The sequence below is a fragment of the Passer domesticus genome, chromosome Z (assembly GCF_036417665.1).
Source record: "Passer domesticus isolate bPasDom1 chromosome Z, bPasDom1.hap1, whole genome shotgun sequence".
NCBI classification, from domain to species: domain Eukaryota; kingdom Metazoa; phylum Chordata; class Aves; order Passeriformes; family Passeridae; genus Passer; species Passer domesticus.
The window spans coordinates 44162220-44180092 of NC_087512.1; the positions used below are offsets into that span (position 1 = coordinate 44162220).

The following is a 17873-nucleotide window of genomic DNA, read 5'->3' on the forward strand; positions in this document are numbered from 1 at the left end:
TTCGATATAATTGATATTGCTTTTCCACCAGAGGCATACCTTTCCAGTGTCACAGTCTGTTCCATCCATTGGTGGATCTAGTTTAGTTTTGCATTCCTTCTCGTTTTCCACCTTACACCACAACCCAGTGCAAATGACATGCTGAAAACCAAACAAAGAGTAAGCACAAAATCTATCTTATGCAAAATTACTTTAGGTATGCAGTCCACTGTTGTTGTCCAAATTTACTTGTTTGATGGTACTGAAATACACTTAAAGACATATTAAACATTTCAAAAAACCCAAGTGGGCAGTCTGCTTTGACTTGTATTAATTGTGATTCTCTAGGACTTCCAGATCCCTCTTGTTTGTGCTACCCCAATGACTGCTACTGTCATACTCTTCAGTAATTCATAATTCATACAGAATTCACTTATTACTCTAGAAAAAAAATTCCAAAAGCCATCAAACCTGATCTCCACAAAGAAGACACAAAGTTACCTGACAAATGAAATATTTTTGCTGGAAAGAAGAGAAGGGAGATGACAGGCATGCAAGTCAACAATGAATTTTAGAGATGGAAAGAAAAGCCCTCTGAAGTATCAGAATAAAAGAGTTTTTACTTTACTCAAAAGAAAGCCAAGCCTTGCAGGATGCTGGCTCACATTTCCCAAATTTCCCTGGCAGCTTTGCCTATTTTTGATCTGAAAAGTCTTCCTTCTCCCAGGATTTTCAGTCAGGACTGCATTTTCCCTGCTGTCTGTTCCCCCTTAACAATAAACCATGTGGAAGTGAAGAGAGGCCACGTGAGGCTGAAGTGTGGCCTGAGTATTACTGCATATGCACAGTGATCCTCCACAATGTATATTGCCCAAAGAGGGGCAAGAAGGATCAGGAGAGGGGGAGGTGATGCAAGCAGGATAAAAGGTAAAGAACAGCTGGGTTTTTTAAACCAGAAGACCTGCTTTTTCTGAGCGAAATGATTTGTTATATTGGTACACCCAGTAAGAGTCTCTGCGCCTTTTACACTATGCATGAAAAAGTTGTCATAAATCTTATGCTACCTTGAAAAAAAGACTAAAAGCAGACAAAGCACAATTCAACAAAAGATTGTGTTTGAACCAAGGAACAGGGCAGTTCCATTGGGAGTCTTATATGTAAAAAATGTCTCTAACATCAGTAATCAAAAAACAAAAAAAAATCAAAGATTGTAGAGGTCTGAAGCATTGTACAGAAACAAGAGATGGCAGCAGTCAGACTCTTGATTCACCCTGTAACAGTTTTTTGCTGAAACTGAGCTAAAAACACAATAACTAGCTTATGTATGTCTCAAAAAAACAGCTACAGAAGTTCTATCCTGCTCCTGGGTAATTTTAGCAAGCATTTTTCAAGTAACAAACTCACATTTCTGTTCTTCTTCATTGTTTTTTAAACAATGTTGATGATGACAATAGTAGATGAGATACAGTATCAGATGTTCATGACAAAGTAGGAAATGAAAGTCTTACTGTTGGTAGTACTCCACAGAAATATATGTTAATTTATTTATCCTAAATAATTTTTTTTCATATCCTTAAATCCTCATTTCTGAGCAAATACAATGGCAGAAAAGCCATCTAGATTTACCCAAGTTTTCAAAAAATACAGGCAAATTTTCTCTTGTGACATGACACTTTTAAGTATATTACCTTTATTTTTTCTCCCTAAACACTTTGATCCTCCATTTAATTTCACTTGTCTATGACTGCAGAATGGCTTACAACAAACAGTTCTTTACAAATCTAGAAACAATTCTTCCAAATATAGAGAGGCATTAAGTCAGATTTACTGGGTTTTAGGTATTTTCGGTACCTAAACACAGAGACATACTTGAACCATGTAAACTAAATTTTAAAAATCAAATCAACACCCTTTTCTTGCTAATGTACATTTTATACATCTCCATATTTCTACAAATAGTTGTATACCACCTGCCTTCGAACCATGATCTAACTTCCTCAAACAGAAACTACTTTGGGCTTTAAGTGAACCGTATTCTAAAAACACTCACTTCACCAATTTCTAAAATACGAACTCAATATTAGAATTCCCCAAACCCAAGAAAAAGGGATGTATGGAATTACGAAAATTGGTGGTTTACTTGTAAGTTTGTTTTTTTTCCTGGGCTTTTCATTTCAGTCAAATCACAAATAGACTCTTTAGATATTGTTCCGACTCTATTTCTGTTGCAGAGGTATGAGATAAGGAGATTACTGTCAGCATCTATATTTTGACATTTAAGGATTTCTGTAAAAGACCAGGGAAAGACCACAACATACAATATGGGTTTTTCATTAGCAACCTGCAATGAAGCAGATCCAGACTGATTTGAAAGCAAACAGAAATCTGGAGGAGAGTGTGAATTTTACAGTTACTTCAAAATCAGGGCACAGACTTCTATGCCAGGATTTTACTCCTCTTAAAAGAAACTTTCTTCAGTCAAAATACGGATAGCTAAGCTAATATTCACAAAGGTTTACCAGTTATCTATGATAAGTATAGTTCAACAACCATCACAGCTTTCTAGATAAGACAAGGGAAGAATCAAGATACTGGAGATTAAAAAATTGTAATTGTGACATTAGCCTATTCACAATCTGTAAAATATTTCTTAATGTGTACATTGGAAAACAAAATATTGCCAAGCACACACAAAGAACTTTTTTTGAAAGAATGTGCTAGTCATGAGTTTTTATCAACAAAAGCTTGTAAAACAGAACATGGAAGTCACAATGCATTACAGAGGTCACTCCAGCTTTGGAGTTTTGCGGGGTTTTATGTCTGTTTCTGTCTATTTAATTAAATTAGTGAGACAGGTCTATGTGAATCAGAAGAATATATTTCCAAGCATGTAAGCATATGGAAAGAAAGTTCACTTGAAAGGAATGACCAGACACAAAAAGGGAATTTTAGAGCAGTATTTGTGCAAAGTCAAGATTGTTTAAAATGTGGTGGTTGAGATGAGGACAGATATTTCTCCAGGACTATAGTATTTCCATTACTTTTCTCCTTTTAATTGTGATCTTTCCCTGAAAGGCCTTAAAAATCACCATGAAATATGACCAGTCTCCTACTTTGCAAAGATCACAGCTGTGTTATGACAAGAACTGTTTCAGTGGAACTGACCAGATAGCATTCACATCCTGGACTTTAATCTTAAAAGCCAGTATTTAGTAGTTCAACAATTGCATTAAATTGTCAAGTTTTACAATCCTGTTTAATCATCACGAACTACTTCTGGGCCATGATCTCACTATCTGTTTTGTGAAATAATGTTAGGATCTAATTGATTCTTGCATGAGACATCATGGACATAAAAGCAAACTTGGCTCCCTTACAAGGTAAGCACGGAGACACAGTATAAATCTTGAACATGGAGATCCACTCACTCTTTTGTAGGGTCTAAAAATTTTACCTAGGATATGAAAAAAATTTCTTTGAAATGAAGATGAAAAAGAAAAAATAAATTCACCATCTATGAAAGGGGAGTAGGAGGACCTCACTTAGGAAAATACAGGAGTAGGACCACAGTAGCTCCTTCAGTTCTTTGCTTCATTCATTAAATTAAATCATAGAGAGGGATTCTTGATAGCAACGGAACATCATTTGCATCAGTAGCATTTCTCAGAGGTTGCCATGTAATGCAAACTGTGAAGTGCAGTCCTAAAGTCCTCCTTTGCAATAACAATTGTAGAAAATTGTATCTCAGTAGAAATGCACTATTGATTGTACTACTGATATTTATAGACTTCAGATGGCTTTTCATCATGACTCAATTGTTTTCTTAGTTAAATAACTGCTATATACAAAACACAGTTCCTTAATGTAGAAGACTCCATGGAACTCTATTCATTAAATAATCTTCCAGTCTCAAAAAACGTAAGATTGTTACATAGTTCATAATTTATCTTTTGCACAGTTTTAGTGAAGTGCATGAACTGTTCAGCAAGTAGAACATGCCCAAAAAATCCTGGGCTATAAATTTTTGGATTTACTGACATTTAAATGAACCTTCAAGGAGTGTGTTTCTCTCATTTCCTGGCTTGCGGACAACAACTATAACCATAATAAACTTCCAGTTACTGGCAGAGTAGGACAGACTATACAGAGATTAAAGGAAGTAGTCTGGATATCATGGAATATTCCATGATTACCCATGCATAATTAAATAATTATTGTAATAAATTAATACAGTAACTATGTAATATGTAATATGTAATATGTAATGAAATACTGCATTCAAATTAGAAAGGTATTCTAAATGTTGATTTCTCCAATGGCAGCCACAATAATTTGTAGAATCAACACAGTGAAATTTGAGTTATCTTCATATGAAATAAAATGCAATTATTTGCAAGGTTAGATTCAACATATTTGTTATTTGTACCTAACATGTTTTTATTTCTGAAGAAGATGATAAAATTAGCTACTGAGTAACTGTGCTTTACCAATAGATCTGTTGGTGTTACACAGTCCATGTGCTAGAACTCATGAAAGATTTCTGGAATGTTTAAATGGTTTGTTTCTACCTGAATTGCAATGGTAACTTTTTTTTCCCCTTTCTTTTCATACATACCAAAAAAAAACATGTAAAAGAAGGACAACTTTCTTATCCTCTGGGCTGTACTCTATCCATTGCTCCAAGTTTCCCCTTTACCATAGAAATGTTATTTCTATTATTTAGAAATTCTAAATATCTAACTGGACTTGCAGTAAACTTCCCTAAAAGAAGACATAAATTTAAGATCCCCAGAAGAGAACAAAAGAAGATTTTAATATAGTGCCTAAGCTTTCTGTAAGTAGCTCTTCATGTCTAGAAACTGAGAATCAAGTTTCTTGGATTTTTTTTCTTCGTTGGGAGGAAGTTAAGAGTGTAAATTTTGCTTCCAGATAGAAGAACACAGAGGAGAACCAACAAGGTGACTTTACCGAGGTCAGGAAGGAAGCTTTGGAAAAATCTTCTACTCTCACCATGTTTTCTCAAATTTGTTCTTAGAGTAATTTATTCATTTCTAATAGATCCAAGGTTCTTAAAAATTCATTACAGTAATTTCTTGGTTCAATATTTTGTTATACAATTTTCAGTTTAGGGTTACCAGTTTTGCAGAGGATTTTGGGAAAACTGCAGAAGGTTCTTCCCATTGCTGTCTTCTCAGCAATTGTTACTGGGCTCTCTTTTTCTTACTGTTAGACCATAAGGTGACCAGGTAAGTCATTTGGTTTTATGATGAGAGCTAAAATTAAATTGCAGTTTATCAGGAAAAAAGCATAGTTGAAAATACATAGGCCTTTTGTATTGCCTTACATCATTACTATATTCTTTCTTCACAGCAACCTTAGATTATACTTGTATTGAAATTTCAATGTTTTATTTAATAATAATATTTAATAATACGTAATGGCATATTAATACTAATATTTAATATTACAGTAAAATAGCCAGAAACTTCTGTTGATTTAACTGTAAATATAAATATTTAATATAAATATAAAGCAATGATCCATAGGTAGGAAAAAGCAGACATATCTATTTAGCTGAAAATATTTGGTTTAGATGAAAGGCATCTCACGTGCAGAATGTCAGAAGGGGGGAATACAATTGACGATGACTAGAAATGGGCAATTAGCTATGAGCACCTAGAACCTAAATAATCTCTGTGCAAACAGTTGAACACTACCCTGGTAATATTCACTGAATTTAATTTCCTAATATTTTTAAAATAATGTATACCAAGAAAGCCTCAGAGTTAGGATCTTGAAGGAGAATATTTACTGAATCTATAACAAACACAACAGGCATAGGACAACTTGACTATCTGAATTTAAATATAAGAATAAGAACAAAACACAAATGTAAAACGAAGGGAATTTATCCAGACAAGTGAAAAGCATATAAAGATATTATGCAACAGAAAATCTTGATGTTTGTCTCATTCTTCAATTCCTTTTGAGAACCTTTAACTGTTAAAGAAGAAGAAGAAATACTAAATACACTACCATTTTCTTGTTCAAAACGGGCTTCTAGAGAACAAAAAACAGAAATACATCCTTCAATAGAAAGCAATGTACTGAAAATCAAGATACAGGATGAAATACATAAAAAAGCATTTGGAAGTAATGAAGAATATCTGTAGAATTGTGACATTGAGATTTACTTCTTATATCCAGAGTGAAAATGTTTTCAATAAGACAGCTAGAAAAAAATCCATTAACCTATGGGTTTTTTTCCCTTTTCTCTCTGACTATACCACTCTCAGCATGCCTTAGTAGTACATGTACAGCATGTTTCCTTTGAGAGTCTTTTTGAGAATCTTTGGTTTAAGTGAAAGAAGTGTTTCTGAAGAAACAGTACTATGTCCAAATGAAAACAGGAAGAGAACTGAAGAACTAAAGGAGAAAGGAATTATGTTTTCCTGTTTAGTACTCCTAACCTTTTCAGGCTATCTGCCCACTAACTCTGATGAAATTTTATTTCACAGTTCCTCTAGTGCCTGCTCTATCAATCCATACTCCATGCTCTTTACATATATGTATATTGTCTTCTCATTTTTACTTGGTTAGTGTCTTAAGGGCATCAAATATGTTTAGTCTCTTCTCTTCATGCTAAAAAAGGTTGACTTTTCTCTGTAAAAATCATTCTTAAATTGCTTTTTCAATCAGATGTCTACTAGCATTAGCTAATAAAATTATGAAGATCTGTTCAATTTTGCTAACCTATCTTTTTAAGGCTAATATAGTGACACTGCTTCACACTGGCACAAAGCAAGGTCAGCAAACTGACTTAAGTACTGGAACTCTTATCATGGCACTATACAGCTCTGCGTGGGCTCAGAGGTGCAGAAAGTCCAGTTAACACCACCATTACTCCTCCCAACTTTCACAGACACAGCATAATCTTCTGAAGGTCAGAAATGGATGTTCAAGCCATAATAAAATGGAACCTAAATAATAACTTGCAAATATTCAACTTGCTGCAATAAGGTGTATTAACACTACGACATCTTATGTTTCTAAAGTACAAAGGAACTATCAATAAAACGTGCTTCAAGATATTCAGAAACCTAAAGCAAGACTTACAAATAAACCAATGAATATGTGCATAATAATTTTTAGAAAGCAAGTGTAAAATTCTTACTTCAAAGATACTATATTATCTTACTATCAAACACATGTACAAAAACTACTCTCACACAAAATTTAGATGGTAGATGCATTTTCTGAAGTACAGGCACAGCCTTACCTGCATTTCTTGGCAAAAGGAAGCAGTTGGTCCAAAAAGAATCTGACACTGCTCATCTGCAGTGTATGTCATTCCTGGGAGCTTGGAGGGAATAATCACAGAATTGAGGCTCTGAGGATTCGTCTGTACCAGACAGTTACTGGCCTTTGACCTGGTAATATGCAGAGATTCATTCATACTGAGAAATCCAATCCATTGCCGTGCCAACTTAAACTTGCATACAACATTCAAAAGACATGGACAATTAAAATGTTCTTATTTATCAGCATTGGGCTGCGGCTCATGTTTAAAATTATATGGCCTGCTTGTTATAAGTTAATGTATTTTGTTATTGTACATTTGCAGAAATATAATATAATTGATCAGCATTTCAGAAATGTGCTGGACAACAATTTAGCATAAAACTTAATGGATAAAGGTTGTGGTGGCCAAACACTTCAGTACACAGCACATTAATACACAGTAAACATAGTGACATATATAAAATTTCCATATAAGTATATTAAAGTATAATCATATAGATTAAGACACGAAAATATAAAAATCCATGTAATTCCTGAAAACATGTTAATAAATCTAATATTAGATTGTGATGATTTAAAATATTTTGATGGATTTTGCAAAAAAAACTCCAACTGGAGTAAAAAAAAGTTAAATCTTATTATTTCAGTATATTAATTGCATCTATTTCTAAATGACATACAGTAAGATTTCTTTTCTTGAATTATATACCTGAGAAATCTTTCCAGATCTTCTCTGCTGCACTGAGACCATGAAACATCCCCAAGATTCTGTCCTTTAATCCATTCCCCAGACATGATATGGACACCATCTGCACAGGATGGGTGGTCATTGTCGTGGTTTATCCCCATACTAAATTTTGAAGTTATTAAAAATAAAACAAAGTGAAACAAAGTAACAGGTTGTTTTCAGAATTTTTGTAAGTTGAAACTCTTGCAAAGGACTGAAAATAGCTCATATATATTGCATGTAGGAAACCTCTTTTGATTATTTTTTCCATGGTATCTTTCATAGAAGTGCCTGGAACCATGTCTAGACAATTTTATAATTTAAGATGGATGTGGAACTGCATTTATTTGATGAGAAATATTGCATTCTAGTGAGTCCAATACATATTTTGGACAACTTTTTGAATTTCCAAAATTGCACAATTGCAAGTTTAATGAATACTATTTCTCTTGTAAATGGGCAACGCACTCTTTATTTTTTAAGATCAGTGAATATTTTGACAGTGATTCTATCTTCATTCTACATGGAACAGATTGGTTGAAATTTTATAGAATACTAAAATGATCACTACTTTGATGGGCAATTATTGCGTCTAAAGAAAAACAACACCTAAATGAGTCTTCAATCTCTCATTAAAAATAACACTGATGAGGAAATTAAATTGACTTTGATTATAAGGACTTATCACCCTTATGCCTCCTAGTGAGTCCTCACATTCAGTTACTGCCATGAAAAATTCTACTGAATATCTGCTTGAAGCTGCTGTTTAACTGAAGACTCACTGTCACTCTCATTCAGAATTAGCAAACAGAGAGGAAGAAGAAGTACCTAAATAAAACCAAGATTTTCAGAATTAGCTAAGTGGATCATGCTTGACTGATATTACAAGAAACAAATACACTCAACTGTCTTTGGGATTTACAAATGGGTGTGAGACTACTCTCCAGAGCATTGGATTTAAAGCAGAGCTGGAAATTTGCAGCATTACTCTGCCCTGCAGAAAAGCAAAACTTCGGGTTTAATAAAACTCTCTGCCTTGTATTGATTCGTTCACTTACAGACTGCAAAGACAGAGTAAGTTTGCTGTGTCTACAAAAACTTGGAGTACATTGTGGTTCTCCTTATTTCACCACCCCACAGCTGCAAATGGCAAAAAGGCCTGTCTCCCAACACTTTTGCTCTCCACTCTGTCCCAAAATCCATTCATGACTCAAATTATACATAAATTTGCAATTTGCTTTACCTTGTGTTTACTAATGAAATTAATGGAAATATCAGGTAGAGCTTTACCTTGCTCTGTCTCTTACACTGATGTGTACACCCCACACTCAGGAGCAGTGCCTTCTGCATAAATTGGACAATTTTGCTATCTGTAAACCATATATCTGAGGCAATCAAATGTGTCTGACTCTGATCTTAGCCTCTGTCTTTTCCTGACCTGCCTGAATAGCACAAAACAACTACACAGAATTGCCTCTGCACTCGCCTTACGTTCTTCTTGCATGCCTCACATGCAGAATTTGAGATGTCTCTATTTCCAGAGTTATTTACACCCATAGGAACTGTGGAGGAAGACACAGGAAAGCTGTGGATGTTTAACCTAGTGGACTACATAGGAAAAAATTTTGCTCATAGCTCTTTGAGTTAAATGCTTCCTTAGTGCAAAAGTAGTAATTTAAAAATACTAATTTGTCAGTGTCATATACACTGTAGGATTTTAACTAAAATATTTAAAACACAAAATCTTGACAAAATTTATGATATAATTCATGTCTCCCATTTATGCAGAGTGGAATTAACACATTTATATCTTATTTTAAATAGTTTTAAGATAAAAATTTAAAACCCCCTGTAATTTCTAATTATGATTATTTCCCTTCACTCTGAAAAACAATTCCTGAAGCTAAACTTTGTCACAAAATATTCTGTAAAGTCAGCCAGAGAAATGTGTGCTAAGCTAAACTATGATCTTGACTGTTTCAAAGAGCACTAGCCACCATTGCATATATGTATCAGTGTCCCCCCCTTTTTCCAATCTATTACCACAGAAGCATTTTATGAAGTTTATTAGCACAAGAATTCTGAGGAAAACATTGTCTTTTAAAGCATGAAGTGCTTTAAAAGTGTTGTACTTTTAACAGCTGTGAAAATTAGCTACATAAAGCACTAATAAAAAACCTAATTCCAATAACCTTCCAGTACTTTATCTGTCCATACTTCTGTAACAGTTCTCCTATCCTGCTTTGACATTCAACTATAGTTCAAAATATCTGTGCTAACCCAGTGGAACTCGTTCCTCAATTCTCTTCCACCTCCAAATTAAGTACATGTAAAAAAAAATCCAGAAAACAGTAAATGCAAGTATTGAATCCTTTTGCCTACCTGAATGAATAGGCATTCAAAAATGCCTATTCAAAAGGCAAATACACATTGTAAGTTAACATCAATTAACTAAATTTCAGGGTAATATCTGATAAGTAAGCTAAAGAAGCAACAGAACCTGCTCTTAAACATTCTCAAGAATGTTTTCTTCAGTGAGTGTTTTTGATTTATTCTGTAATGGCTGCATATTTTTATCTGACCTAGTATCAATTACAAGACCACATAAAAGTCAGTGTGCAGCAGAACTGCCTTCTGATTTCATTCCTCACATCACATTGTGTGTGGTGAGAAAAAGAAGCTGAACAGTCATTGCTACCTTCTTATTCAGCACGAGAGTAACTAGTGTAAGCATGTATACCTACTTCTCCACTAACAATCAAGGATATAACATTTCTCAGTGCATGCAGTGGTGGTCATGGTATTTTCCAGCCCCACCTTGCTGCACATGAAAGACATAACTATATCCTTTCACTGACAGAAAGGTACCACAGAAACTGTGTCTGCGTAAGGTGCTGTTCTGTCTCTTCCTGCAGAATGAAAGTATTATGACAGCACTCAGCAGTGCTCCCTCTCCCCTCTAGCACAGCTGTGATCATTCAACCTCATACAAGAGTAAAGCAACACCAGGTGCATGTGAGAGGAAGACAAAGAAGTTTGGGATTATAAGATAACTTTGTAACAGCCTGAAAAAACACAATTAACAAAGAAAGTGCTATACTTTAACAAGCAGTACTTGATGTCTATATATAGAAATAAATTATATTTTTAAGGAAAGAAATGGTATTTTTTCAGTGTTGCATAAAAATGCTCTACCCATTCTGATTAAAGGCTATATAGAGCAGATAAAATATGCAAGTATCCTATATGCAAGGAAGTATTGTATAGAATTCTTTCCCTAAATAAAATATTAGCAACATTTAAGTTCACTCTATGCAATTAAATAATATTATATATTTAATAAAATATATATTTTATTAATTACGTTTTAAAATATTTTGACAAACAGAGTTGGTTCAATAAACTCCACTAACAGTATAAATCAAGTCCACTGGAAAAAAATGTTTTTATCTAAAAACACTCTAAAACTTTTTTAAAGGATTTTTTATGTGATACCTTGTATAAAACCAGAATAACTTTTGCTAAATTTTTAATATGCAAGTAGAAATAATACAAAAAAACAACATCATTAAAATCTCTGTATTTGGAATTAATAACTCGGGGCACTGAAAGCAGAAGAAAGATTTTAGTTCAATATTTCAGTTACAAAGCAATTATTTTACAATTAACTACTGCTGCAATTATATGTGTACAGCTAGAATTAAAAAAGTAATAGCATCTCTCCTGTCATTTTTGAGAATAGCTTATATTATTGCATTCAAAATGCGTTCCAGTGTCAACATACTGAACAAGTACTACAATTTAACTTGATCTAATTATAGTGGAGTATTACCAAATCAAAGCTCTTTTAAGCCTCAAAAGAGGATCCTCAGTCATTATTCTATATTTAAATAAGCTAAATAAGGTTCTGCACACACCTTCTTGAAATAATTATGTCTGCATTGCTATTTTATATTTCTTCTTGCCATAGGATATCAAAATTCTTTGACATGTGCTACTTTCATGACAATATGCATTTGCTCAGTGACCCCACATGCTTCCAGGTAAAAGCTTTTTATTATTTATTCATTATTTTGTTTGTGCTTTGCAAATGGGAGATGATAGTTGTCACCATCCTATCACAATCAAAATGCAAATAGTGCACCTAAACAAGAATGATGTTGTTAAACCAGAAACAGGCAAAGAAAGGACAAAGATTAAATAGTATCAAAAACATACTATATGAGCAATTAATTGGGTTAGTTCAGATATATGTGGAGAATTACTTTAGGCTTATCTGCAAACAAAACCAGAGGGAATCAAAACCATTAAAGACAACAACTAAAACTCAGATTTTCATAGTCACAGTGAGACAGATCAGGAATAAGAGGCAGATCAAGAAAAGTGCAAGAGCAAGTGCTGCGTTAAGGAACTAGCAGTGCTCAGTATAATAAACAGAATGTTCAGTGTAATAGATTCCCAAATACTAAAGGATCTATTTATTCCAAGTCATATATAGAACAAGAGAATGATGAGTGTGAACTACAGACCAAATATAAGACTACTAGTATGAGCTCAGGAAAGACTGAAAATTACTAGAAAACTTTCCCTTTGTGAAGGAGAAAGTAAACCTCTGAATGCAGTTGCCAGTTTATACCTATGATGTGTGATGGGATCACATTCCATTTGATTTGTTAAAAATACATATTGGTATAAGTGATTACTACACAGTATTTGTAAATTCTCTGCAACTATTATCCTAGATACATTTCCACTTTGTTAAATAAATCACTAACATAATAAATTCTATTACCTTAAAAATAAAACTAACTTTAAATAGTATTATTAATAATGAAGTGTTATCTTTATAATTTTCACTGCCTTTTTTTTAAACAATTTTGTGCAATAGTGCAAAAGCATCACTAGAATGATCAGAACTTTTTAAACTACAATTACAAGGTTTAAAAGCTTATATGTAGTTTTATAGTACAATGATTTTCACATCAGTTTGTCTGGTCTGAAATTCTGCAGTATCATGAGGATGTATTTGGTAAGTGAAAATAACACCCCTTATGTGATTATCAAAGACAGACAGAAGCTACACTAGCTTTCTTAGTACTTTTATTGCACTTTTTCAACAAAAATGTTTTATCACACTGCTATCTTCAGAGAGAAAAATATATAAAAAGACCAGACTAGTAGAAGGATTTTATAAGCTGTTATATGTTGGCTTGTTGTTCTTTTTTTAAATTCTGGTTAGTGGAGTATTAAGTGTTGTATGATTTTTATATGTCCTTTAAACCATATGACGGCTTCACAGATGATTGAATAAATGGGATAAGACCATTTCAACTGGTAAATTAATTATTTAGCTAAAAGTGAAAGGCAATTGACCCGCTACAGAAAAATTATGATGGTAAAAAGTAAAACATGATTTCTTTTGGAAAGAATTTATCTTCAAAGGAAAATCTACCAAACACGGAAATCTCAATCTTCTTGTTAAAAATTATAAGATCAGAAAAAGTAAAAATAAATAACTTCATGCTACTGTTATTTCCCTTTGTGAATCATTGCTCATTCTCCACAATGCTAGAAATTCAGATTACATTTTCAGTCTCAAAACAGCTGGGTAAAAGTACAACATGCGCATTAGTATAGGGGTATTAACATACATTGGACACCGCTGCCCAGCTGACTTGGCAGCTTTTGCAGAACAGCTTTCTCCTCTGTAACTCCAATAGTTCTACCACCATGCTTCATGGTGCTGGATCTAGACAAACTACTGAGCCACGGCCCTTTGACTGAAGTCTATAAATAATTCAAAGGTTTGCTGTGACAGGTATATTTAGCATCAGAACATGAAAATATACATTTCCTCCTCCTGAAGGTTTTTTACAGAGATTATATAATACAGAAGAAGTATTGGCTTCTGGCAAATACGACACCCATGCCACATCATTAAGCTATCATAAACTCAGTGAAGACCTACAGCTTTTGTATTAACAGAAACATTGACATTGTTACGATATTTTGCCAATTTTTTCACAGATATTTTAAATGTATCAGGCTATCAATCTTTTGCATCCTGTAGGATGTTTTTCAGTTACTAATTGTTTAGTTTACAAATGTTATCCTAAGGAAAATGTAACATAAACCTATCCTGGAACAGTAAAGGCTGGCAGAAACACGACCCTTAATACTTTGACAGAGAAAGAGTTGACTAATCTAAATTTCATGTAAAAAAAAAAATCAGATCTTTTTACGTTACTAAAATGCTGATGCAGTGCTTCTTCCCTATCTCAGTGTTTTATTTCTCCCTGAGCTGTTTCTTCAGCTGTCTTATTACCAACAAAAGGTTGGTGATGCTTTATTTCTGCCTGGCATTGCAGTGACATGATGCACAAATGTGATTAGAACTGGACCAACAATACTATTCTTTTTCATGGTTTTTAATACCAGAAACATTTTGAGTATGAGTAAACATAAATATGAAGTATGTTAACAGACTTCATTATTTTCTGTCATCTGTAACCTTATAAATGTATTTTGTTGTACCACTTTCAGGCCACTAAAGTTTGGAATTATACACCCATGTGCCCAGTAAGATCCTAAACTGATTTAAGTCAGCCTAAGTATATGGCTGTGGAACAAAGACATCTACTTTGATATGGATGCAGGCGAAAAAGAGACTACCAGTTTTTAAAGAACTTACCCACTAAAGCATGAAAATGAATGTAAGGTAATCTCAAGGACTTGCACGGTTGAGCATCTAATACATATACTTTTGAACTTCATTAAAGTAGTTTTAAAAAAAATTAAGAAAATCCTTTCAAGACCACTCAGTGCGCTGTCAGTTTAACTGCAAGTGTTTAGAACAGTTACCTCATGGATACTTTTTCTGACCTATCAGAAAAAAAAAGATAGTCATTAAACTAGTAGGGTATTTTGTACAGATCATGTTTGAAATAGAGAATATGTAATGCTGAAATCCAATACAAAGCTAAAGCCTCCTATTAATTTTTATCAAATAAATAAGTATCAAGGAAAAGGGAAAGCACATTACCTTCCTTCTTAAGAGTATTTTTTTAAAAGTAGCTTCTTATTAAACAAGTACTATGCTTTATAGATAAATATCCCTGTAAAGTTTCCGTTTTTAAAAAAAGGAGGATAGAAAATGTCACAGACAGTAAAACAATACAAAAATAATATAAAAATAAGAGAACCACAGAATATAAAAATAAGAGAACCAAAGAAGAGAACCATAGAATGGTTTGGGTTGGGAGGGACATTTAAGACCATCTAGTTCCAAACCCACTGCCAGACAGGGAAACTGCTACTAGACCAAGTGGTGGCCAAAATTCTACCCTGCCTGGTCTTGATCAACTCAACATGGGGAGTGCACAACCGCTATGGACAACCCCTTCAATGCCTCACTACCCTCACAGTAAAAAAATCCTAATATCTAATAGAAACCTACTCTCATCCAGTTTAAAGCCATTCCCCCTTGTCCTGCCACTATGTGCCATTGTAAAAGGCCCCTCTCCAGGCTCTACTGCAGGTCATCTTTAGGTCTTAAAGATGCCATAGGCTTCCCCCAGAGCCTTCTCTTCTCCAGGCATGTCCACGTTCTATGCAGCTATGCACAAAAAGCAGGGAATTACAACCTTTTCTGTGTAAATCTGTGATTACATAAATATGCGTACGGGAAAGATGATTGCCTATATCTGCTGTGCATGTATTTTAAAAATCACTATGAAGCTCAATTTTTCAAACAGTAGCTGTACTTTTCGAACTGTTTTACTGAAAGTTAGGCTCCTCTTTCTACACTTCAGTTGACTTGGATTTGAACCGAAAATGCAGTGGTGATGAGAACCAGCCAAAACAGCCAAAGTTCAACATCTCTGAGAGCACCTACAGATAGATTAATATCCATATCTCTGTATTTTGGACTGAGAAACCCAGCTTTAGACCATCAGACAAAAAGAACAGAAAAAATTAAGAAAGAAACAACTGGAGGGAAATGAGAGACTCTGCAGCTGGAATAAAGCCACAATGACAAGAATTTCCCCTGCACCTTCTATCCAATACCATAATAGCCCATAGGGTTGTGTGGGAGAGAGAAGGAAGCAAGATTTTTTGGGGAGAGCTTACTAGCACAGCCTCCACTGACCCTTGAGGAGTGAGGATTTCATACAACTTTTTAATATATTCATAAAGAATATATGCTTTTTCCTTATTAACTACTAAATAGGTGATCCAGAAGTTCCACAGACTCCCTGTTCATAACTACAAAATATGTGGCAGAACATCCAGAATTTTAGTAACAGTTACCTCTCATCTTTCAAAGAATGCTTGTCAGAAAAAGAATGCTGATGTGCATAAAATTAATTATGCAGTTATTACACCAGTAATAACAGAATTACACCAGTTTCTCTTTTATGTGGCTAAGACAACATCTAAACTACATTTAAAGCACTTAATAACTGTAAATTAATGTATTTAGAGAAATTTACATATGTTCTTTATTTCTCCATCCTTCAAAAGGAATCATAGCCCATAGCGGGCTATCATTTAAGTAAAATCACGTGTAGCTTGTTAACCTCAGTATCAGCAATTGTCACTCTTAGCTCTTTTCTCCATACAGAGACAATGTCTTTTAATTAACTTGTTAGTTTTTTACTATGTAATGTGACCTCATTATGTAATTACCTAACTGCTTAATAAAGTTATTTTAATAATTAGAATATGTTTAATAAAACCAAATCTGTTCATGCGATACAATTTTAAATGACCAATTACACAGACAGAGTTCAAAAATCAACTGTTGACTTTCATTAATTCTCAGTGTCATTAAAATATCATCTACATTCAGAACACAAGGCTAGAACAAAGACATTTCACATTGCAAAGTAAGGTTTAGTCTGTCATTGTATTTAATTGAGAATATTCCGCTTTCAATTGGAAAAACAAAAATAAACCAACAACACAACACTTAATAAACATCAATGTATCAGAATGTATTCAATATAAGGGTCTCTTCTTCCAGGCAAGTGGCAACAGGACAAGAGGACATCACCTCAAGCTATGCCAGGGAAGGTTCAGGTTGGATACCAGGAAAAATTTCTTTAGTGAAAGGAATGCATGAGAGCTTTATATTCATCAATACAATGACAATTGGTAGTGTCTTTGTTTGACATTTTCATGCTCTCATAAAATGAAAATCAACAGCATCTATATTACGTAACTTTTGCATCTATTTGTATGACAACTTATGGGCAAGAATATCTGTTGTACAGAAGGGAAAAAAATTGTTTGTCCTTTATCCTTCAAGAAGAAAAGTCTTTGAGAAAGCTTTTGGTTCTATGCTGCTGAGCTAGACTCTTCACAAGAGCAACTAGAATGGCTAAAGATATTACATACAAAAAAACCAAGGTAGCGGTTAGATGACCTCAAGATTCAAAAAAAGTTAGTGAAAATTTTCTAGAAAAGATGATGTATTAAGGAACTGTTTATGACTGATCTGTATGGTGAGCATTTAATCTCTACTTCTGAGGCAGTTAAGAATGAGCAAGACAAATCTCTGTAAGAGATTCTCTAGATATATTTGAATCTGCTCAAGTCTTTTCCAATAGGATCTACATTCAAATGTTTGTCTTCAAACATTTTTATATTGTCTCTTCACAAAGGTTCAACTACTTCCAGAACCTTCTTTGCAATTGCCAGGGCCTGGCAGGCAAACAGAGACACCCGTGCAGAAAAAAACAAATATCTCTAAAATGTCACCCTACGCTCCTTGGTGCAAGACCACTCTATTTCAGATTGTGACAGCTAAGGACTCTGACTCCATCGTGAAGCAGGGATCTATGCTTCTATACCTCTGCATCTT

At 34.0% G+C, this 17873-nt stretch overlaps 1 protein-coding gene across 3 annotated transcripts in view; it reads right to left on the reverse strand.

Moving 5' to 3' along the window:
* The window catches only part of ADAMTS19 (ADAM metallopeptidase with thrombospondin type 1 motif 19), a 127870-nt gene that overhangs the window by 41075 nt on the left and 68922 nt on the right, over positions 1-17873 (reverse strand). For all 3 annotated transcript variants that reach the window (XM_064403703.1, XM_064403702.1, XM_064403704.1), the window contains 3 exons: positions 7991-8131; positions 7259-7409; positions 40-141 (listed from right to left, as the gene is read on the reverse strand). In XM_064403703.1, coding sequence (XP_064259773.1) covers positions 40-141; positions 7259-7409; positions 7991-8131 — 394 coding nt within the window. The remainder of the gene's footprint in view (positions 1-39; positions 142-7258; positions 7410-7990; positions 8132-17873) is intronic.